This window comes from Miscanthus floridulus, chromosome 11, assembly GCF_019320115.1.
Source record: "Miscanthus floridulus cultivar M001 chromosome 11, ASM1932011v1, whole genome shotgun sequence".
NCBI classification, from domain to species: domain Eukaryota; kingdom Viridiplantae; phylum Streptophyta; class Magnoliopsida; order Poales; family Poaceae; genus Miscanthus; species Miscanthus floridulus.
In genome coordinates this window covers 38983046-39006862 of record NC_089590.1, presented here as the reverse complement: position 1 = coordinate 39006862, position 23817 = coordinate 38983046, and the positions used below count along the sequence as shown (strand labels likewise).

The 23817-nt window shown below is 50.6% G+C and overlaps 1 protein-coding gene and 2 pseudogenes across 1 annotated transcript; 1 reads left to right on the top strand and 2 right to left on the bottom strand.

The window, feature by feature from the left end:
• The first annotated feature begins 628 nt into the window (after positions 1-628).
• On the top strand, positions 629-3610 carry LOC136492993 (DNA cross-link repair protein SNM1-like; annotated as a pseudogene).
• Positions 3611-6874: 3264 nt separating this feature from the next.
• LOC136491802 (uncharacterized) lies at positions 6875-7252 on the bottom strand. The gene has a single exon (XM_066488037.1). It carries the CDS (start codon positions 7250-7252, stop codon positions 6875-6877), a length of 378 nt encoding a protein of 125 aa, XP_066344134.1.
• Positions 7253-19086: 11834 nt separating this feature from the next.
• Positions 19087-22106, bottom strand: LOC136493919 (potassium transporter 1-like; annotated as a pseudogene).
• Positions 22107-23817: the final 1711 nt, after the last annotated feature.

The following is a 23817-nucleotide window of genomic DNA, read 5'->3' as shown; positions in this document are numbered from 1 at the left end:
AACTTCACGCAAGCTACTTGGATGCTTCCCATAGTTGATCAGCGTTCTTTTCGTGTTGCATTTATGAGGCCATTAATTTTTCTCTACGTAGAAACCACTGTGGAAACTCTAGATGTGAAGGTTAGTTTTTATAGATCATTTATTGTTCTAATTTGTCTTGAAAATTACCCGTAGAAACTATGGGTTGGGACTGCCTTAAGGCGTGATGACGTGTGGCAAACTCTACTCAGCCTGTTCGTTTAACTGTGGCTTATCGTAAATGATCGTAAATTTTTAGCCAAAACAGTATTTTTCTCTCACACAAACCAACCAACAGTACTTCTTCACAAACCAGCAACGATACGAACCAGCCAACCGAAAAGGCTGGACTAACGATCCGAACCCGCCCTAAAAAATTCATATAGCCGGAACCATTTTGACAAAAAAAGAAATCTATACGAAAGTCTCGAAATCAATGCCGAGTTGGACGGTCAATACAGCATCAGCATCTCTAATTACAAGATGGATCCCATGCCGTCCGATCCGAGTCGGGGTCAAAGTGTCAAACTGATCGAACGGTTCACGATCAACGTGTCCCCTTCACATTTGCCAATCTTCTTCTGTACGCTTCCCAGCGTCCGGGCACCGTTTCGTTCCCTCTCCCTCGTCTCTCCGTCTTCCCGCCGCCATTTCGAACCCACCTCCGATGGCCACCGCCGAAGGCGACGCCGACTGGTCCCTGCCCTCCCCCGCCGACCACGAAGACAACGGATTCCCGGCTCTACCCTCCTCCCCCGCCTGCCTCTAGCAGCTGCTTCGCGGAGGACTTCTACCGCAGGCGGCACCGACTGGTCCTCCCTGCGCGCCCCTCCGCCGCTGCGGCCGCCCGGAGGGCCACCCGGTGTGAAGGAGAAGGAGAGGGGAGGCGGCTCGCTCGTGCAGAGCAGCCTCTTCCAGGCTTGGGGGATCGAGAAGCCGCGGCGGGAGGCTGGGGATTCATCGCTTGTGCAGAGGAGCCTCTTCCAGGCGTGGGGGATCGAGAGGCCACGGACGGAGGGGCTCGGGGCTGGAGATTCCTCCCCATCCCCCTCCCTTTCCGGTTCTTGGTTGGGAAGGAAGCGGAGGCGAGGAGGAACCGAGGAGGCGGGGGTGGCGGCCAAGAAGCCCCTCGCGTGCCCCTTCTACAAGAAGATTCCCGGTAAAGGCCGCTGCGTTCATGCTTGGCTACGAAATTAGTCCCAAATTAGTTTGTTATATAATATAGTTTAGGCATTTTTTCACTAAATTGAGAATATATAGTATGCCTGTTGAGCTACTGCCTACTGAGGATGGCATACATTGAATTGCTGTTACAGTCAATTTTTTAATTTGCCAATCTTGCTCATGCATCTGCAAATTTAATGAACCTAGGCACACCATTCACGGTGGATGCATTTCGGTATGGACAAGTTGAGGGATGCTCGGCCTATTTCCTTAGCCACTTTCATCATGACCACTACGGTGGATTGACCAAGAAATGGTGTCATGGCCCCATCTATTGTTCTGCACTCACTGCACGCTTAGTGAAGATGTGCTTGTCAGTAAATTCCGAGTAAGTCTCCCTTCTATTTCCCTCTGTGGATTGTTTCATGGTGATTTCTCGTGCCCCAACAACATGTATTCAAATCAATGACTGCAGCTATATTTGTCCTTTGGAGCTTGATACCGAGTATGTCATAGAGGGAGTGACAGTTACCTTGCTGGAGGCCAACCATTGCCCTGGTGCAGCTCTAATCCACTTCCGACTAAGTGATGGAAATACCTATCTCCACACTGGGGATTTTAGAGCATCAAAATCTATGCAATTGCATCCACTTCTCCAGAGAGGCCGGGTAAATTTGGTTTACCTGGACACAACATATTGCAATCCCAAATACAAGTAGGTATACGATCCTCAAGTTTTAGGCATTTTCTCTTTCATTAGTACTTTGCTGAACATGGTAAACTGTAGGTTCCCACCCCAGGAGGATGTTATTGATTTTGTTGTGAGGACAGCTCGAAGATATCTAAAGAAGCAGCCAAAAACCCTCATTGTTGTTGGGGCATATAGCATTGGGAAAGAGAATGTGTATCTAGCAATTTCCCATGATTTAGAGGTACTTTACAGTTGAACTTTACTATTAATTTTGGAACATGCAGACCTTCTTATTCCCTATTTAATATATTCATGAAAGGTCCCTATATACACTGATGCGTCGAGGAGGCGGATTCTTCACTCATTTGGCTGGCCAGACTTATCCAAAAGGATATGTTCATGCAATCAAAGTTCACCACTTCATGTTCTTCCCCTTGGATCTGTAAATCATGAGGTTTGGAAATGAATCTCAGATGAATTCTATGAATTCAGCAAGTGAACCTCTCTAACTACAAAGTAGCATTTGTCAGAACTTGAAGATGTACATGGAGACTCTTAATGGAAGATTTCTAGCTGTGCTGGCTTTCCGTCCTACAGGTTAACGAAGTTTGGGAGAGAAATTTTTTACTTCTGGAATATGGATTCACATGGTTCTCAAGATTATCTCTATTGTTTTATCAGGTTGGACTTTCTCTGAGGCAACTGGAAAACAACTTGATCTAATAAAGCCAAGCTCTAATGGCAGTGTAACAATCTATGGTAGGATTTGTTGGTTATGCTGATAATGGTTTTCCTATATTTATTGCTAATGAAGAGGTCAATAAGAACCAAAACTATTCCAAACGAGGAATTCTTTTAGTATACACAGTCTGGACTTTTTCTTTGTCAAATGCAGCCTGAGTTTGTTAATCTCCTGAATTCAAATGGCTGATTTGCCAGAAGATCCAAAACTTACTTTTGCTAACTGCTATCTGCATAGTGGCGATTTTTACCGATATGAATATCTGATCTTCCATACCGAATAGAGATTGACAATTGCAGTTGCAGCTTAAGTAAAGAGAGGTGCATCCTAAATTAGAGGTTCCTTTGATTATTTGAAGATTTTAAGCTCAATTTGTTTTGGAAGTACATGTGGTTTCAAACTGATTCTTAATGCCAAACGATGGCTCCATATTAGCCTTATTACTGTCCAATATGTATCACGTGTTCATGATAAACATTCCCAATACCAAACTACCATACAGAATTCATTCAATTATGAGTTGTTTCAAACTGATTTCCTATGCTTGTAGGTGTGCCTTATAGCGAGCATTCAAGTTTCACTGAACTTAGGGATTTTGTGATGGTAAATCCCTGAACCTGGTATTACATTGTTGTCTTCTTAGCTGAATTCTAACTATAGGTCAATGTTTGCATTGGTAGTTTCTGAGACCTCAAAAGGTAATTCCTACTGTTAATGTTGGCAATCCGACAAGCCGAGATAAAATGCAAGCACATTTCCGGGAATGGCTGAAGAGCCAGCGATAAATAAAGCCTGATCAGGTTTTTTCTATATTGGTGTCAGCTTTACTCTATTCAATGTGGTACTGTTGTATACCATGCTTACACTCACAGTTCATTATAACGCTTTTTATCTTCACTTGATTTGTTGGACTTCAGCGAATGTTGATTCTTTTATGCCAGTGACCTAATCATGATACGGAAAAGAGGTCAAGATATTTTTAAAGGTTGATTTGCTCTGTGCACCGGCGGAGCCATGTATTGGCCATAGAGGGCTCCGGCCCCCCGTGCCCGGTAAAAAAAATGAGGATGTATGCTGTGGGATGGGATCAGAGCATGGACAAGCCCTTAAAGGGTAGTCAGACGTAGGATTCTAATAAACATAGACTAATAAACTTCCTAGTTATGCCTCGCGACTCGATGGCTTGCGTGACCTGGGCACAACTGAGTCCTTGCCATCGAGTTACTCTAGGAGACTCGTGGCGCATGGAGTCCTCGCCCCAAGGCTTAGTGTCCGCCCATTTAGTGCGCCTTGTTTCTTGTGACCTTTCGGGGATTTGAAATATGTGTCATTATACCTCTGGCTGAGGTACGTACGTACCCTTACTCAGGTATTGGTCACTCCTCTTCCGTACAAAAAAAAAATAGTTTAGCTTTTTGTGGTGTTTGCTATAGCTTCTCGTCACTTCTGCCACCGGAGCCGTGTCAAATAGCCCGTTCGCCCGCGGTTTGAAGCACGGACGGAGCTATGTGGGGTCAAACTGGGTCCTAGCCTCTCTTGTTCCGGCTGTATCACTCTGGAGGTTTGCATGTCACTGCATGCACGTAATTAATTCATGCCTCTCTCGTACCATGCTTGATGTTGCTGATGAATGGATCACAGCTTACAAATATGTAAATCCACACATTGTTCATTCTTCTTTGACAGAATTTCAATTGTTCATTGCAGTCTATATAGATAGAACTTGAAAAAACAAAGATTTTTCACAAAATTCCAATTGTCTATACTACTATTGGTAATTGCTGTAGCAGCGTAGCTTTGAATTGGCCCCCCTACACATTCATGCAAGCTCCGCCACTGGCTCTGTGTTAAATGTTATGCCTAGAGGTACCACTTTTCCCAACATTATTCCGAGACATTCATTTTATGGAAGCAGATAAGGATAAATTCTGTTCTTATCTCATTTGAGAGGTAAATGTGTTGTTTCTTGCTAGTCTGACATTTCTTTGCACGGGAATTGTAAGATGATGAAATATATTGATTTGACTTACTGTTTATCAAAACACATTATCTGCAACACATTTGTTGTGGCCTCATGTTGAATCGAAATAAAAGATTTCACTAGCTAGAGCAGTGGGCTTTCCTTGATGCAATTGGGAGTTGGCTATGCTGCCTTCAGAATTCTGTGGAAGAAATTGATACATAATCCAGCTTCTGAATTCCAATTAGATGATAAGGTCTATAGCCTAACACCTGCTGGACTGCTAGTGTCACAGCATCTATTGGCAACATAAGCACAAATTTCAGCTACTGTAATGATTAAACTATTTGTTCTTATTCGTCCCAATATTATTTTCTACAAGGTGGTAGAGTCATGAAATGACTAATGGTAATAGTACATATGTTGGTGACATTTCTGATGCTCATAAGAATAAGCTTAATGCTATTGCATTACCATATAGTTATGGGCAACCATCTAAATATTACCATTGCCTCCTACGCCTAGCAAAATCTTTGGTTAGTCCCACATCTCAGCATCTTCGAAATGTCTTTTTGTTTCTGATCATCAGGAACCATGTTAGATCTTTCATTTTCTGTCCTAATGGGATTCCAATCCAAGGTACTGTACTAGGTCTCATGCAGCTAACAGCCCATGGTGGGTTTGTATGTACATCATCAGTGTGATCATGGGTCTTATTTGGCAGTCTTCATGCCAGTACTATTAGTTGATGAGTTCCCTTGGGTATATCCTTTGCCTCCAGAATATTTGTCGACTTTTAGCATTAGACAAATAATTTGGGAAACCTTGAGTAATGATGATATAGAAATGTTCACTAGTCCTTTCTCCTATCTCTGCTGCTCTCTGGGGCAGTGATGTTGCCGACATGTATAGAGAGCTCACAGGCATGTATGGATAGCTTGATCTACTCCCATGGAAGGGGGCGATGCTAAGGTCGACACAGTCAGGGTCGTCAAAGTAGACGAAAAATGATGATGCAATCGAGGTAGACTGGACGAGAACGAGAGGGTCAGTGCTGAAGATGATGCAGTCAAGTCGCCATAGATAAGTATGCGCTAGGTTTGTTGGCCCAAATAGATCTCAGATTCAGATTTGGGAACTACCAGAGGGCAGCTTGGCCCGTGGCCGCTTGGATTGAAAGAAAATGCAATGGCTTGTCCTGATACAAGGGTGTGCCCCTGCTTTTATGGGCAGAGGGCAGCATCTACTTTCTACTTGCTCCAGCATATTTTCTTACCACTAAAGTGGATGCTGAGCATATTCCTATTACAAAGGCTTGGAAGCCAAGAAAAGTAAAATGCAGAAAAGTAAGATACAAGTGCTGCCGAGCATTAGGCTTATCTGTCATTCTCCCCCTAAGCCTTGTGTTGAGCATTGGAAGCGATCTGCTGTAGCCCAATCCTCTCCCTCATCTCTTGGAACTTAGACTTCCCTAGCGACTTGGTGAGAATATCGGCCAGCTGATCAGTAGTGCCAATGTGGCTGGCCTTGATGCTCCCGTCCTCCAAGCAATCTCTGATGAAGTGGTACTTGATGCGGATGTGCTTGCTTCTCTCATGGAAGACAGGGTTCTTGGCCAGAGCTAGAGCAAACTTGCTGTCCACCTTCAGCTCAACCACATCCACCTTCCTGCCAAGGAGCTCTGCCAGCATCCTCGACAGCCATAGTGCCTGAGTTGCTACAGTGGTGGTGGCGATGTACTCTACTTCACAGCTCGAGAGGCCCACCACCTTCTGCTTGAGGGACTGCCAGCTGACCAAGCAATCACCGAGGAAGAACATCGTCCCGGTTGTGCTCTTGCTGGTATCCACATCGTCGGCGAGGTTGCTATCGTAGTAGCCCACGAACCGCGCCGTGTCGGGGGCCCTTCCGTAGTGGAGACCGTAGTGAGGGTGCCCGCCATGCAGCGCAGAATTCGCTTGATGGCCTGCACATGCTCCATCATCGGCCGCTCCATGAACCGGCTCATGTACCCGACGGTGAACGCGATGTCCGGCCGGGTATGGACCAGGTAGCGCAAGCTCCCGATCAGCCGCTGGTAATGGGTTGGATCGACCTCCTCCCCCGTGCAATCCCGACTCAGCTTGAGCTTCTCCATCGGGGTGTGGGCCGGATTGCAGCTTGTCATGCCACCGAGCTCGAGGATGCACTTGGCGTAGTGGGTTTGGCAGAGGGCGATCTCGCTGGCGTCCTGGCGCACTTCGACGCCGAGGTAGAAGCAGAGGAGGCCGAGGTTGCTCTTGTCGAACGCCTTCTCCATCTATGCCTTGAACACCTCCACCTTCTGCTCTTCAGCGCCGGTGATGATGAGGTCATCGACGTAGATGCCGACCATTAGAACGTTGCATCTGTTGCCCCGCCGGTACACCGCTGCCTCATGCTGCGCTCTGCTTGAAGCCCATCTTCTTGAGTGTGGCATCGAGCTTCGCGTTCTAGGCGCGCGGTGCCTGGCGCAGGCCATAGAGTGCCTTGCGCAGGCGGTACACCTTCCCCTCTTCTCCGGCGACGGCGTAGCCAGGTGGGTGGCGCACGTAGACCTCCTCCTTGAGATGCCGTTGAGGAAGGCAGACTTCGCGTCCATATGGTGGACTTGGCAACCCTCTTGAGCTGCCAGCGCGAGGACACGGACTGACTCCATGCATGCCACGGGGGCGAAGGCGTCGTCGTAGTCGATCCCCTCTTGCTAGACGAAGCCGCGCGCTACCAACCGTGCCTTGTGCTTGATCACCGCGCCCAGCTCGTCCTTCTTGAGCTTGAACACCCACTTCAGGGTGATGGGGCGGTGGCCGTCCGGTAGCCCGCCCACCACGTTGGATCACCCTACGCTTTAGCATAAGTGGTTGGCTCACTGGCGTGCGTCAGATGTAGCTAGGCGAAGAGCCTCTTGGGCTAGTCCAGTGGGGACTGCTCCCCGAGGATGTTTGCCACCGTGCGGTACCGGAGGGGCTCATCGTCGTAGTAGTCGTCCAGGCGGTCTTCATCATCCTCCAATGGCATCGCGTACTTGACCCCTGGCTGCCCTACGTGCGCTGGTGTCGTAGCGGGCAAAGTAGAAGACACCAGAGTGGTCGGCTGGTGCCCCAGATAGGTCGACTGCGATGCTGGAAAGGTCGGCGCTGCTATCGATGAGCTGTCGACCTCCGTCGATGTGCTACCGAGCTCCCTCGGATTTGGTGATGGTGAACACAACGGAGCTGATGAAGAGGTCGGTGTTGGTGATGAAGACCCAGACGTCGATGAGGATGCACCTTGTGCTCCCACAGCACCGCCCACCCACGCGTACTCGACGGTGAAGTCGCGGAGCGTGGCCGCCGATCCATCGTCCACCGCCTTGTCCCATGCCCAGCCACGTCCTTCATCGAACACGACGTCGTGTCATCGGGTCGAGCACGCGGTAGGCCTTAGACCCTTCTGTGTAGCCGATGAAGAACCCCGACGAGCTACGATCATCGAGCTTGTCGACGTGGTTCAGCTCCTTGACGAAGGCGAGGCAACCGAAGGTGCGCAGATAGCTGATCATCGGCTTGCGCCCGTGCCAGGCCTCATATTGCGTCTTGTCGTCGAGTGCACTGGTCGGCGAGCGTTTGAGCAGGTGTATAGCGGTCATTATAGCCTCGCCCCAGTAGATCACCGTCATGCTACGCTGCTTGAGGAGGGCACGTGCCGTTGCCACCACCGTGTGATTGTGGCGCTCGACCACGCCATTCTACTGTGGTGAGTAGGGCGTGGAGTAGTGGCGCTGAATCCCCTTGTTGGCTCAGTACACCGCGAACTCTGCTACCGTGAACTCGCCGCCGTTGTCCATGTGGAGCCCCCGGAGCTTGCGTCCGTACTCCTCCGCGGCTGCCTGGTGGCGCTTGATGGCGTCTGCAGCTGCCGCCTTGGAATCGAGCAGCACGGCCCACATGTAGCGGTAGGCGTCGTTGACGAGCAGTAGGAAGTAGTGCCGACCTCCAGGAGTGGCCGGTGACACTGGACCGCAGAGGTTGCCATGCACTAGCTCGAGCTGCTTGGTGGCGCGGTTGGAGGCTTGACGCGGGAAGGGTCGGTGCTTCAGCTTGGTCCCCACACAGGTGTCGCAGAGTTGCTTGACATGGTCGACAAAGGGCATGTCGCAGACCATCTCCTCCTTGCCTAGCTGTTTCAGGACCTCGAAGTGAAGATGCCCGAAACGCTCATGCCAACGCCACGCCTCATCATCCCGGCACGCAGTAAGGCAAAGGGGTTGCGCCACCTGCACATGGAGCACGTAAAGGCGGTAGCTAACGCCACCGACGTGTACCGCCTCCCACAGCCATTGGGCCTGCAGCTTGACCTTCATCAGCAGGCTCCACTCGTGGTAGTTTGACTTGGTGAGCATCGGCCATGGCATTCCCGCTACAGAGTCGTGGTAGACCGTCTACAGCACCGAGGAGCGCCCGCGGCGACCACGGCGCCGCTCTAGTGATGGCGACTGGCGGTGGCGCTCGTCCGGGCTACGTGATCCTCCAACAGGATCTGGCTCCCGTTCCATCTCGGCGCGCAGCGCCGCAGCGGCAGCCACTATGGTCTGCGCCACAGCCGCTGCCTGCCTGGCCGTCTCGGTCGCCCGCCACAGCCACTGCCTCTGCGGCAGCAAGGCGCGTCGCGCAGTCTTCGGCTCTGGCTCCCGCTACGTCACCATCGGGGTTGATCACCACACCGGCTGCGGCGCGCGCTCTCGGTGGACATGGCGCTCGCTCACTCAAGAACCCTAAGGCTCCGTTACCAGTTGTTGGCCCAAATAGATCTCAGATTCAGATTAGGGAACTACTAGAGGGCAGCTTGGCCCTTGACCGCTTGGATTGAAAGGAAACACAATGGCTTGTTCTGATTCAAGGGTGTGCTCCTGCTTTTATGGGCAGAGGGCAACATCTATGTTCTACCTGCTCCAGCATATTTTCTAACCACTAAAGTGGATGTTGAGCATATTCCTATTCCAAAGGCTTGGAAGCTAAGGAAAGTAAAATGCAGAAAAGTAAGATACAAGTGTTGCCGAGCACTAGGCTTATCTGTCATGGTTGCTAGGCCCGGGAATGCATTGAGGATGAAGGCATGCACTAGTGTTACCAATACTAGATGTACTAGATAGAGGACCCCAACCATACGCCAGTGTCTAAGGGACCAGCAGAGAGGGCCTTGACGACAGTTGCAGTGTGCAAGTGGGGGTAAAAGGTGTCGATGCGGCCCACTGTTGTTGGAGTATGCAAAGTAGGTGTGGGAAGAGATGACGACACTAGCGACAAAGTTGTGTTGGACGAAAAAGCAGTGCACTACCTGAAGGCAAGTGGTCCGAACACAAGGTTCGGCGATGGCGGTAGTGGCACTTGATGTTGGCAATGAAGAACTCGAACAACCTGGCGGAGACAAAGTATATACGGGTGGTGCACAAGAGGCACAACCGTTGTCGATGCATAGGGAACAAGGATGTCGATGTAATAAAAAGTGCCGTGGTGGATAAATGTGATGGCAACCTTGGGTGGCGGTGCTACAACATGAGGAGGCGACATAGCAGCAACCCTGTTGCTTGGAGTAGATGGGCGATACTCGATGATGAAATTCACATGTCCTAGATGGATCACACACAATTGGCTAAGATGAGTATAAGTGAGGTGGGATGACGATTGAAGTATTCAGTGGATGTGTCAGAGTAGCGCTCGCAAGATCGATAGCTAGTGGGCGACTCAACCCCATTCCGTGATCCAGTAAACCAAAAAAGGGATACAAGTGGCGAAGGTCATCACGGCGGAGCCGGCTCGGTGGTGGCAGAGGATGATGGGGCCGGAGTTAGCCTAGTGGTGATGGGATCTACCCGCTAGCCTGGGAGGCGGCGGAGGGGCGGAGGCCGAGGGGTTGGTCCAGCCAAAGGCATCCTCCAGCAACACGTGCAACCTGGTGGCAGTCTCCCGGCGTGGGTCAGACGGATCCCAGTGATGCAGGAGGGAGCGATGGGATAGAGACCGGGTAGTTCTGTGGTGAGCTCCCTTTACCTAGCAACAAGAGGGAAAAGCGGGATGGGGCCATCCGCCCGCCAAGATGGATGGCCGACGTAGCGGGGGACAGTCATTGCATGACGTGTCATGCCTGGCCATGACACAGGGAATGTCCTGCCAATGACGACAGTGGAGGGAGCCAGAGCGCATCAGCAGAACGGGGTCTAGCTCAGCCACCACCATAGTAGCGTGGGGATGAGGCATGTTCGGTGGCAAAGATCTAGATAGAAGTGGCTGGCGGTGTGTCGAAATGAATGATGGTGGTCCTAGTTAGCGGATCTAGGCCATGATGGTGGTGAGGAACAACGAAGACGACGTGAGGGGGTATGCGATCCGTTGATGCGACCCAAATATTAGAACTTGAACTCGTGATCTACTGCCTAAATTAGAGTGTTGTCCTAGCTGAATGCGACAAATCGATAGGATCTACCGCCTAAACAAGGACATTGCCCAAGAGGAGATTGATTTCTCCATGAGCACGTGGTGTGAAATCAATGTCTTGTGCCTTATTCCCTCCATTCTATTATGTATTCTAGAGATTTTATGACAAATTAAGAGAAACACAAACACATACCCTTACTTCATTTCCTAATCAAACGTTATCATCACTGTGATTAATGGAGATTGGTTGCTAAATGACAACTAACAATAGAATACCTACCAAATTTGTGGTACTAGTTAATATAAAATTATATCTTGTTTTCTAAAATCCTTTATATTTTGGTACAATTTTGAATACTTAAGTAAACTATATTACAGGACGAAGGTAGTATATTAAAACTGAAAGCATCTAGGCCCCTAGTAGGGTTTCGGTGATTAATGACGATGTTATGATCGGCACCCATTATACAAGGCGTAGGCCCATGACTGGCTAGGGGCTGCCGGCCAGGGTGGCCTAGGGGCCTAAAAGCCCATAGTTATTTTATTTATTCCTATTATTATTAGAGAAATTATTATTAGAGAGAAGTATAAATACTTGTAAAGGCTTTGAGATTGGATTAAGCAGAAACAGAGTTGTTTCCGGCTTCCTGAAGGGAGCCGGGATTTCCTAACCCTAGCTGCCTCCTGCTGTTGCCGCGCTGTGAACAGTGCCGTCGCTACTGTAGCACTACGAGAGTTCTAGGGTTGCAGCAGCCGCCGCACTCTCACCGCCACGGCCCCTCGCCGGCGTCGAGAGTACAGACCATGTCCTCCCCTCTTCCACCCCTATAACCTACGCAGTAACGTCGGTAGGGCATCAAGTCCTATCAACCTGGTATCAGAGACCTTGCCGATCATGGCTTTCCCCGTTGCCTCCACGTCCGCGCCTTCGCCGACGATCTCCGCCGTGCCGCTCTCCACCACAGCGCCTCCCGCAACTTCAGGCGTGGTGGTGACCCCGTCGCTGTCGCTGGGATTGGCGGCTGCGCCGGCCCCGGTATTCTCGTCGGAGCAGACGACGGCGGCAATCGTGGACCTCAGCCACTGCATGCGGGAGGTCTAGGAAAGCTGCGGGTGTCCTCTAGGGACAGCTGACCATCACGCCGCCGCTGCCCACACAGCCACCACCACCCCCTCCTGCCGTCGTCATCAGCCGCATCCTACCCAGCCAACTCGTACCCCTACGGGATGCCTAGCGCGGCACTGCCCTCACCACTGACCTCCGTATCGCTGCCGTCGACGTATGTTCCGATTCAACAGATTCGTTTTCCTCCATCGCCGTCGTAGATTCTGGCCTGGGCTCAGTTCCACGACAGGAGCCAATCTACTCCACAACGACACCGCGGGCTGTCCATACCGCCGGCGCTGACGACGGGCGCTGTCGTCGCTCATGGTGGGCCATTCGCAGCAGGCACCCTCTATGGAGGTGTCGATGGCACGCTCCTCCATGGCAGTAGCCTCCTGCCGCACTGCATCGCCTCTCCAACCATCAATAGCTTCCCTGCGGGTGCTAATCAAGGCGGTGAGCAAAGGGGTGATCATGGGCACCACCCTTGAATTTCTACAAGTTGGAGTTCTCAATGTTTGATCACCGTGAACAGTTTTTCAGGGGCCAGCGCACACCGGCCTCCGACCGCACCTGGCTGGCTTCCTACCATCTCAAGGGGACGGCGCAGACATGGTACTATGCCCTCGAGCAAGACGAGGGCATACCTCCTTGGGATCGCTTCGTGGAGTTGTGCTGTCTCCGCTTCGGGCCGCCGGTCCGCGGTACAAGATTGGCCGAGCTAGGGCGCCTACCTTTCCACTCCACTGTCCAGGAGTTCTCTAACCGCTTCTAGGCGGTGTTGTGCCATGCGCGCGACATCTCCACAAAGCAGAAGGCCGAACTCTACGTGGGCGGCCTCTCGGAGCACATTTGGGTGGATGTGGAGATGCGGGATCCACCCGACCTTTCAGACTGCCATGTATTTGGCCCGGGCATTCAAGCGTCACGCGGCGGCCATGCCTCCAGCGCCTCTCCAGCGGGGCGCCCGACCTCCTCAGCGGTCTGCCTTTCCCCGCGCGTGCCAGGAGCAGGTGCTCCTCCACCTGGAGCCCTTGTCCCCCTAGTGGGCGGACCAACAGTGGTGAACGGGGCGCCCCTGGCGCGTCAGTTCCACCGCCTCACGCCGATCGAGCAACTGGAGCGGCGTCGACAAGGGCTTTGCTTCAACTGTGATGAGCCCTATGTCCGCGGCCACGTGTGCCCACGGCTCTTCTACCTTGAGTCGGACGACTACATCGACGACGGGCTGGGGGATGCCGCGGCGATGGATAACATCGCCAACCATGAGGCTTCGGACGTCGAGGAGCCTACGGCCGCTAATGCTCTCATGGTCTCTCTACACGCACTTGCAGGGATCCGCACGGACAATACGATGCTACTTTCGATGATGGTTAAAGGGGAGTGGCTGTTGGCGCTACTCGACACCGGCTCCACGCACAACTTCCTCCATGGCGCGACGATGCGCCGCCTAGGGCTCGCCCCGATGGGCGGTGAGTAGCTCCGTGTCACCGTGGCCAACAGTGACCGGCTACCTTGCGAGGGCATTGCTCGCCACGTGCCCATCTGCATTGGCTCGGAGTCTTTTTCCATCACGTGCGTCGGATTGGACTTGGGCTGCTTCGACTACCTATGGACCTTAGGTCCCATCTTGTGGGATTTTGGGGCCATGACACTGTCCTTCTAGCGTGAGGGAAGACGCGTCCTTTGGTAGGGCGTGCGCAGCCACGACGTGGTGGTCCCACAGCAGCACCTCGCTGCACTCTCCGTCGACGCCCAGCAACTGCTGATGGACTTGCTGCTGCAGCAGCAGAGCGCCGTCTTCGACGAGCCCACAGGGCTCCCACCGGTGCGCCCGTACGACCACCGCATCCACCTGCTGCCCGGCACCGCCCCGGTCGCGGTGCGCCCGTACCGCTACCCCCAGCTGTAGAAGGATGAGCTGGATCGACAGTGTGCGGCCATGCTCGCCCAGGGCACCATCCGGCCAAGCACCTCTCCGTTCTCCGCATCTGTCTTGCTGGTACGGAAGGCGGACAAGTCTTGGCGCTTCTGCATCGACTACCACGCCCTCAACGCCAAGACTTCCAAGGACAAGTTCCCGATTTCGGTGGTGGATGAGCTGCTTGACGAGCTCCATGGCGCTCGCTTCTTCACCAAGCTCGATCTGCGCTCTGGGTATCATCAGGTGCGGATGCATTCCGACGACATCGACAAGACTGCCTTCCGCACGCATCACGGCCACTACGAGTTCCTGGTGATACTGTTTGGGCTCTCCAATGCCCCAGCAACTTTTCAGGCCTTGATGAACGATGTGCTCCGACCCTACCTACGGAGGTTCGTGCTGGTATTTTTCGACGATATTTTGATCTACAGCTCTTCGTGGGCTGAGCACCTGCAACACGTCAACATCGTCCTTAATGCGCTGCGGGCACATCATCTTCACCTGAAGCGCTCCAAGTGCTCATTTGGGGCGACATCGGTGGCCTATCTAGGCCATGTGATCTCCGAGGGTGGCGTCGCCATGGACGCCAACAAGGTCACCGCCGTTGTGGCATGGCCAACGCCACGCTCTGTCCAGGGCCTCCGCGGCTTCTTGGGCCTCGCGGGCTACTATCGGAAGTTCATCTAGGACTTCGGCCTCATCGCAGCATCGCTCACGCGTCTCTTACGGCGAGACGCGTTTGCATGGGACGACGACACAGCAGCAGCATTCGAGGCACTCAAGAGCGCCTTGACCACAGGGCTCGTTCTCCAAATGCTGGACTTCGCCACGACCTTTGTTGTCGACTGCGACGCGTCGGGTGCGGGGTTTGGTGCTGTCCTACATCAGGGCGCGAGACCCCTCGCCTACTTCAGCTGGCCCTTTGCTGCCCGGCACTTGAAGCTTGCAGCGTATGAGCGGGAGCTGATCGGCCTGGTGCAGGCAGTGCGCCATTAGCGTCCATACTTATGGGGGCGTCATTTTATGGTTCGTACTGACCACTACAGTCTCAAATTTTTGCTTGATCAGCGCCTATCCACCGTTCCGCAGCACTAATGGATCAGCAAGCTCTTCGGCTTTGACTTCTCTATGGAGTACCGCCCGGGGCCTCTGAACACCGTGGTAGACGCTCTGTCTCGTCGGGATGCAGAGGAGGGGGCCACGACCACCATGGAGGGGGAGACTGTGGCTGTTCATGCCTTGTCTGGACCGACCTTCGCCCTCCTGGATGACATCAGGTGGGCAACAGCGACTGCGCCTGATGGCCAGCAGCTCCTCCAGCAGCTCCGAGCCGGCGAGCTCTCGGAGCCGTGGCACCTCGACGATGGGCTCCTTCTCCATGGGTCTCGCATCTTTATACCGGACCATGGGGTCCTACACCACCAGGTGCTCCTCCTAGCACACTCGGCTGGCCACGAGGGAGTCCAGAAGACCCTCCATCGCCTCCACGCCGATTTCTACATTCCACGGGATCGCGTGTTGGTTAAAGATTAGGTGCGTTCTTGCACAACCTGCCAGAAGAACAAGACAGAGACGTTGCAATCGGCGAGGCTGCTGCAGCCCCTCAAGGTGCCGTCCCAAGTGTGGGCCGACATCTCGATGGACTTCATCGAGGGGCTGCCCAAGGTCGGTGGCAAGTCCATCATTCTCACCGTGGTGGATCACTTCTCTAAGTACGCCCACTTCATCGCGCTCGGCCACCCTTACACTGCCACGACCGCCGCCCGGGCCTTCTTCAACGGCATTGTCCGCCTTCATGGGTTCCCGCTGTCCATTGTCAGTGACCGGGACCCTGTGTTTACCGGGCACGTGTGGTGGGATCTCTTCTGGATGGCCAGCGTTAAACTCCGCATGAGTACGACGTTCCACCTGTAAACGGATGGCCAATCTGAGGTGGTCAACAAGGTCATCGCCATGTACTTGTGCTGTGTAACGGGCGATCGCCCGCGTGCATGGGTGGACTGGCTCTCGTGGGCGGAGTATTGCTATAATACCTCCTTCCACACCGCCCTACACGCCACTCCCTTTGAGGTCGTCTATGGTCGGCCTCCTCCACCAATGTTGCCCTACACGCCAGGGATGGCGCGTATGGAGGCTGCTGATGCTCTTCTACGATCCCAGGATGAGGTCCTGGCAGAGGTTCGCCAATGTCTTTTGCAGGCCCAGCAGCTGTCCAAGAGGTATTATGATGCAGGGCATCGCGATGTGGAGTTCCAAGTGGGTGATTGGGTCAGGCTGTGGTTGTTGCACCGCACGGCGTAGTCCCTCGAGTCGGGCGCCAAAGGAAAGCTCGGTCCCCGCTATGTAGGGCCCTTCCGCGTCCTGGAACGCATTGGCCGGGTGGCGTACCGTCTGTAGCTGCCGGAGAGTGCTCGTTTACATGATGTCTTCCACGTGGGCTTGCTCAAGCACCACAAAGGGGACTCGCCAGCAGCGCTAGGCGTCCTTGAGCTGACCTTGGACGGTCGGCTGCTGCCAGCTCCTGCCAAGGCGCTCCGAGCTCAGCAACGCTGGGGTGCCTGGCACGTACTCATCCAGTGGCGTGGCTTCTCCGAGGAGGAGGCAACATGGGAGTCTATCGACGAGTTCCACACCCTCTACCCTGACTTCTAGCTCGAGGACGAGCTGATTGCGTAGGCGGGGAGAGATGTTATGACCGGCACCCATTATACAAGGCGTAGGCCCATGACTGGCTAGGGGCTACCGGCCAGGGCGGCTAGGGGCCTAAAAGCCCATAGTTATTTTATTTATTCCTATTATTATTAGAGAAATTATTATTAGAGAGAAGTATAAATACTTGTAAAGGCTTTGAGATTGGATTAAGCAGAAACAAAGTTGTTTCCGGCTTCCTAAAGGGAGCCGAGATTTCCTAACCCTAGCCGCCTCCTGCTATTGTTGTGCGTGAACAGTGCCATCGCTACTGTAGCACAGTGAGAGTTCTAGGGTTGCAGCAGCAGCCGCCGCACTCTCACCGCCACGGCCCCTCGCCGGCGTCGAGAGTATAGACCACATCCTCCCCTCTTCCACCCCTTTAACCTACGCAGTAACGCCGGTAGGGCATCAAGTCCTATCAGACAATACATGATTACTGTGACTAACGTGTGTTTTGCTGACGCAATTAAGTTATGTCATGGTAATGGCAATTGATTGGGTAATCATGGTTGTCATGCCCCTACGATGAAAATCATTTCGGTTTTCAAAGGATGGACAACAAGGTTAAGGATGTACTAGTTCTAAGTGTCGTTTGGTATTGAAGAGGCACTTAGAGTAGTTTAGTACTTTATTTTCCTTTGGCCGTACTATTAAGGGGGGTATGGACGGGTAGCTTGATCTAGGTGAGTCTAGTGGGTTAGGTGTGGTGCACACTTGTCAAAACTAGCACTAGGTAGCTCCTAAATAGTCCTTTGATCAATTGGAGCAAACTTTATTCACATATGATTATGAGTTGGAAGTGAATGGAGGGTCAAATGCTGATCGGACGCTGGTTCCGGTGTGACTGGACGCTGGCACAGAGTCCGGTTCAGTTCATTTGATCAAGGTGAAGTCATCTGGATGTGACCGGACCCTGAGAGGAGTGACCGGACGTTGGGTGCTAGCGTTTGGTCAACTCCAGTAAGGTTCCAGAGAGGAAAAATCCTGATCAGACGTGTTCGGTCAGTGCTGACCAGACGTTGGTCAGGTTCCGGCTACTGACCGGACGCTGAGCAACAAAGTGACCGGACGCTGGGTTCCAGCGTCCGGTCAACATCAGTAAGGTTCTAGAAGGCAATTTTCATGACCGGACGCGTCGGGTCAGTGCTGACCAGACGCTGGTCAGCGTCGATCACCACTTAACTGCTCGGTGGCGGGGAGAACTGACCGGAGCATCTGGTCAATTTGACCGGAGCGTCCGGTCACCCCGCAGGGGCACATAATGGTTCGTTTTGAATGAGGGGTTATAAATACTTCCTCTATTCACTCAAGGGATTGCTTTTGCTCATTCCAACAGCTGAGAAACACCTTTGAGAGTGCCAAGAAGAGCAAGGTCCTAGTGGGGTGATCGAGATTTGAGAATCCAAGTGAGAGGCCTCATTAGTGAAAGCAAGAGTAGCGAAGTGTACATCCACCCTTCTCATTAGGCTTGTCGTGGTCAAGTGAGAGTTCGTGTTTGTTACTCTTGGTGATCGCCATCACCTAGACGGCTTGGTGATGATTAGGGGCTTGGTGATCATCCGACGGAGCTTGTGGATGACTCAACTCAAGTTGTGAGCAGTTGTGGGTGATTCACCGTGATGAAGGGTCAAAGAATCAACCCATAGAGAGCACTTGATCCTTGCGCGGATCAAGGGAGAGCTACACCCTTGCGCGGGTGCTCCAACAACGACTAGTGGGGAGTGACGACTCTTCGATACCTCGGCAAAACGTCGCCGTGCTTCTCCTTCTCTCTTTACTTTAAGCATATACTTTGAGCAATTCAATTCTTGTCTTTACATTCATAGAATTGCCATGCTAGAGTAGGATTGGAACCCAGGGTGCAAAACTTTTGTGTGGTAGAACATTAGAAACACTTTCTAGGCACAAGGGGTGAAGTGGGCTAACCATAGGGTTTAATTATTGCAAAGAATTTTAGAATTCGCCCAATTCACCCCCTCTCTTGGGCATCTTGATCCTTTCAAAAACTTTGTGCCCAATATTAGAACTTAAACTCATGATACCATGTGGAAGGAATAGAATTGATTGAAATTGAATGATTTACGTTGAGCCTCTCGATATATATAAAGTTGAGGCTCTTGATATATACAACTTTGAGGCCAAGTTGGTGCACACAATCGTAATCTCAACTAACTCTATCCTAGTTGTGATATACTTTAACACTGACAACATTGTGCCTACAAAACTAAAAGAAAACCTTCCTATAAAAATCTCTATTGCTTGGATGGCCCCTAATCAGTAATTTCACCTCACTATCTTATTCAGGTCAGCATATGAACAAGAATGGCGTAGTTAGGCTCACCTCCTACCCAGCATAATCTCTATATCTCATATGTGATCCCTACTTTGAGTAGTTGGTCTTTTGGAATGGAGAGCACCTTCTCCCCCTCCGTCAAGTTCTTTCTCAAGAATGTGTAGACATAGTCTACCACTACCTTCTTTGCTGTAGATGATTTTGGTCCTGCTATGACATTGGTTTCCCCCATAAGGTAGACCACCCCTCGCTCCATCTCCGTATCAATCAGTTGCTTTTCCTTTTTGACCCAAAGAGCCAAATCAGAGCTGATGTTCTCATCATGGCCACACACCTTGGGATCGATCACCTCATTGGGACTTGTCTGGTATCTCCGGCTGTAGAGTTCGTCTCAAACACAACCTCTTCCTGGATGAACATTTTTAGCCTCTCCGTGAGGAACCCTTTGAACAACACCGACTCTTCTAGCATGTCACTGTACCCATACCTCACCACACACCGGAACATTCGGTGCTCCCTAGGGCCGACCTGCCGGAAGAGGAACCGCTCCACAGGCGCCACATGTGGGATAGGCAAGTGCTTGATCGACATGAACAGGAAAATCGAGTGCATAGAGGGTATCCTCTGCACCAGACGTGGAAATACAAGGGGAATACCATGAACCAGGTCTGAGTAAAGGAGGCCCACCCTGGGGATCTGCCGCACTTCATGCTTCTCAAGCAGTGCTGTCACTTCATCGGTTGACACAATATGGTCCAGCTCATACCAGTATTTCATGACTTGGACATAGTGCCATGTTATCATTGAGGTCATGAGGACAAGTGAGAAGCAGAATGGCAGGTACCCACCTTGGACGAACTTCGTTAGTATGGATGACAGGTAAATCAGCTCTATGGAGCTGAACACCGCATAGAAAAGCAAGGTGAAGATAAACTTTTTCCTCCATACGAGTAACATCACAATAGTTGTCAAGTGGGTGGTGATTGAGAACACAGTCACAACACAGATCCCTGCACATCACCAAAATCAAATGACATAAATGTGATTTCTATCTGTTCTGGGTGTCAAAAACAAATTTTGGATCTTCTAGTTGCTTACCATAATCATTGCCAACGTGGTGGTTCTGAAGGTGATCGTGACTATGATGCTTGCTAATCCCATCAAAAAGTTCACTTCAGGAATGTAAACCTGGCCTGCATAGCTCTTCGAGGTATGAATCACTTGAACACTGGGGAAACAGCCTAGGGATAAAGCCTTGGAGAGGATGGCGAATGCGCCTGACAGCATAGCTTGGCTTGCAATGATAGCCGAAAGAATGGCAATAATGAAGGTTGGCCAGAACATTAGCTTTGCATTAGAACATAGAGTTTATCTTGCTCGTTATGCGTTCTCATTTCCATGAACGCAAAACTGTACGCCTAATTTGTTATACCTGGGATTGATCTAAAGAAAGTGTCTGCGACACTCTCTGGGAATTTTCTCAGATAAGCTGTCTGCCCGATGTAACACAGTGCCACTAAGGGCAATAAGACAGTGCTAAAGCTGATCTGTAGGTGAAAACACAGCGACCATTGTAAGCTATTTTGCAAACTTGGAAATTGCTTCTTGTAAAATTAGATGTAGAGTTGGGAGAATCTACATGGTGAAGCAAAGGGCATGGGTGTGAATGTCCTCGTTGCCTGAATGGCCTTGATACTGAAATGGCTTAGGTCTGCATACATTCCTTCTGTGCCTATTGCATATGATAGCCCATTGAGATTCTAGGCTATAGACTACCATTGCAATTGCACTTTTTGATGAAAAGTTTACCTGTGACACACAAGATAACACCACCCAATGAAACCCATCCTTCCTTCATGTTTCTTCTGAAGTAATCTACTATGTACATTGGATTGAAGGCTCGAAGAACACCGATCTCATGTACAATGAGGTTGTACACTCCAATGCCTGCAATAAGAAAAAACCACACAGTGATGATCGGAGCAAAGGAATACCCAACCTTGTCTATACCATAGCGCAGGACTGAGAAGAGCACATACAAAATTGGCACTCAAATCCAGACTACCTGTGCTGCACGAAAAATGATAGCAAACAATTTACATTTTGAACAAAAGCGTACCAACTGATCAATGTTTGTAGAAGCTCTTTTTTCACATACTTTCAGTTAAGCTTGGCACCTTCTCTCTGATCCCACTCACTATAGAGAGCACTAGAAGAACAAGAAACGCATTAGGATTTTGCATACTGAATATGAATGTCCTTATGACTTTTCCATATGCTGTTTCTGTTACCAGAAATTGCTAGTGTCAAGGTTCCATTCCCCATCACCATTGATGTGCCAAGGATTGTAATGGTAAAGAGGCCAATCTTTTTTGCCTTGCTAGACTCGAGCTTCTGCTTCAGCCACTATGCCCTCCTCAGTTGCGAACTGGGTGCTTCAATGCCATAATTTGACACCATAGCATCCTCAGCCTGCTGGTTTGGTATCAGCCTTATCTTGGCGTGCCGTGATATAAGTGAGTAGAGAGCAAACATGCCACCTAGAACAACAGTATGTTGCTATTAAATGTGAAGTACCGAATAAACAACAGGCATATGGTGACTATATCAGGTTGACAGGTTGAAATTTCCTGATTTATCAGCTTACCGTCTCCATTGTCATCTGCATAAAGCACAATGAAGACGTACTTGACCATTGGTATTAGGATGAGGGTGTAGAGGATGAGGGAGAGGACGCCAATGAGGTCATCATTGTCCTTGATGCCATCAGGGAAGGTGCTGGATATCGCATAGAGTGGTGATGTCCCAACATCCCCATAGATGATACCAACGCTCTGCAATGCAAGATGTAGCAACCACAACCAGCCTCCCTATGTTATCATAAGGTTTATTGTAGTAAAACTTTTCTGTCAGTGACAGTGCATATTTGCAACGTGATAACACAGTAACCAAGTTGCCTGGGAAGCACACCTCAGAGCCATGATGCTTGAAGTTGGAGACCTTTTCTGCATCACCATAAAGCGAGTCCTGTCGTTTGAGTTGTTTGGTCATCTCTATTCCTGGTGGGTTCTCAACTTTTAGAGACATTTGTGCTGTCTTGATACATATGACACCTCTGGGTAATTAGGGGGTTATTGGAATGTATGAAAATACCTGCATACATGATTTCAATTGCAGTGCTTCAATAATCAGGTGATGAATACAGTAAACCTAAGATCATTTTTAGCTAATTACAAAGAACTACACGTAGTACAAAGTAACACACACAAAATGACTTCTCAAAACACGGCCTTTGCCTCTACATTTCTTAGGCAGCCTTGTTACATCATACATTATCTGACATCCCAAGCTACACTAATCAATCTACCATCGGATGCTCCCTCCCCCAGTTTATTTCTTCCAGTGAAAATCCAGTCACAGATTCTCAAATAGGTGATGGTGGCATCGAAGATGTCATGTCCCTCTTGAAGTTGTTGCATAGGAGGATATTTTTTGAAAGGACGACATGTTGCCTAGGATGTTATTTCTGCTGCTTAGGTGCTCGACAGCTTGGTTCTAGCCTTGGAGTTCAACGGTGATGTTGATTGCTCCAGTCCTAGTTAAGCTAGGCATGTGGTCATGTAGTGGTGGTTTTGGATGCAGGATGGTGATTCAAAAGATTCAACGTGGTTGTTGCTCCCTTGGAGTTGCACTCCATGTTTGAATGCACCGCTGACATGATGAGAGTGATTGAGGTGGAGTCGGGGCTGCTACACTGATGGAGTGATGGAGCTTGGCAATAAAGTCGTGAAGTGGGTATCTCTTGCTACGTCAATGGTGGTCCTAGGTTTTGGATAGAGGTATTGGTTGTTGTCCGGACAGGAAGTCGAAGCTGCTGGGTCAGTGGTGCAAGGACCTTGGCAACGATGACCAGAGGTGGACTCTGTCATTTGTTGCTTGCTCTACTTGAGTCGTTTGGGTTCATCCAACATAGTCTTACACTCTTGTTGTTCAATTGTTTTCACTAGTTTGCCTCAGGAAAACGTGTAGTTGTAAGGTTTCAGGTCTGGTTTTCCCTTATAAAAGGGTTAGCTTTACACTTCTATGGTAAACTTTAGGACCTCCATGATTCAAAGGTCCTTTGAAAAAAAAAGTTCGATTCAAAGGTCCTTTGAAAAAAAAGTTCTAAAGAAATGACTAAACATATTAGTATTGGTATCGAAGTTCTATATATACTGTGTTTCACATGGTTTCCTTGAAATTACTGAAACTGAAGACCATTGACAGCAACCGGCCAATTTTTTTCATTGTTGCCCAAAATCAGGGTGATAAAGTAACTAGCCTAAGCATCTCAAATCCTCAACTGGCAACAATTCAATCAACCGCTAAAGAAAGAGGGTAAGAGGATCACAACCCTGTTCAGAAATCCAGAGCCGTCAAAGCTTCAGGAACCGAACCATCACCAGCAAATGTTGGGGGAGACAACAACAAGTCCCACGGGCCACGACGGTGAGAGGGAAGTAGTCCGTGTCGTCTCGGCGGCAGGGACCAACAGGGGGCAGAGAGAGAGGAAAGCAAGAGGTGGACATGAGTGTTCCATACTAATAGGTCCAATGGTGGCGCCACGATGCGCGGAGATGGGGTCAGAGGCTTGGCCGAGCGCTCGCGAACCATGGGAAATAGAGGGAAGGGGTGGTACCTATTTGGTATTGCCTTGCTCAGTGGCCGGAACAATGGAGCAAAGCTTTTGGCGATTAGCCGATTGCATAGGTGTTTGGATCCCTGCCATGTGTTGCCACGCCTCACTTGCGGCGCGCCA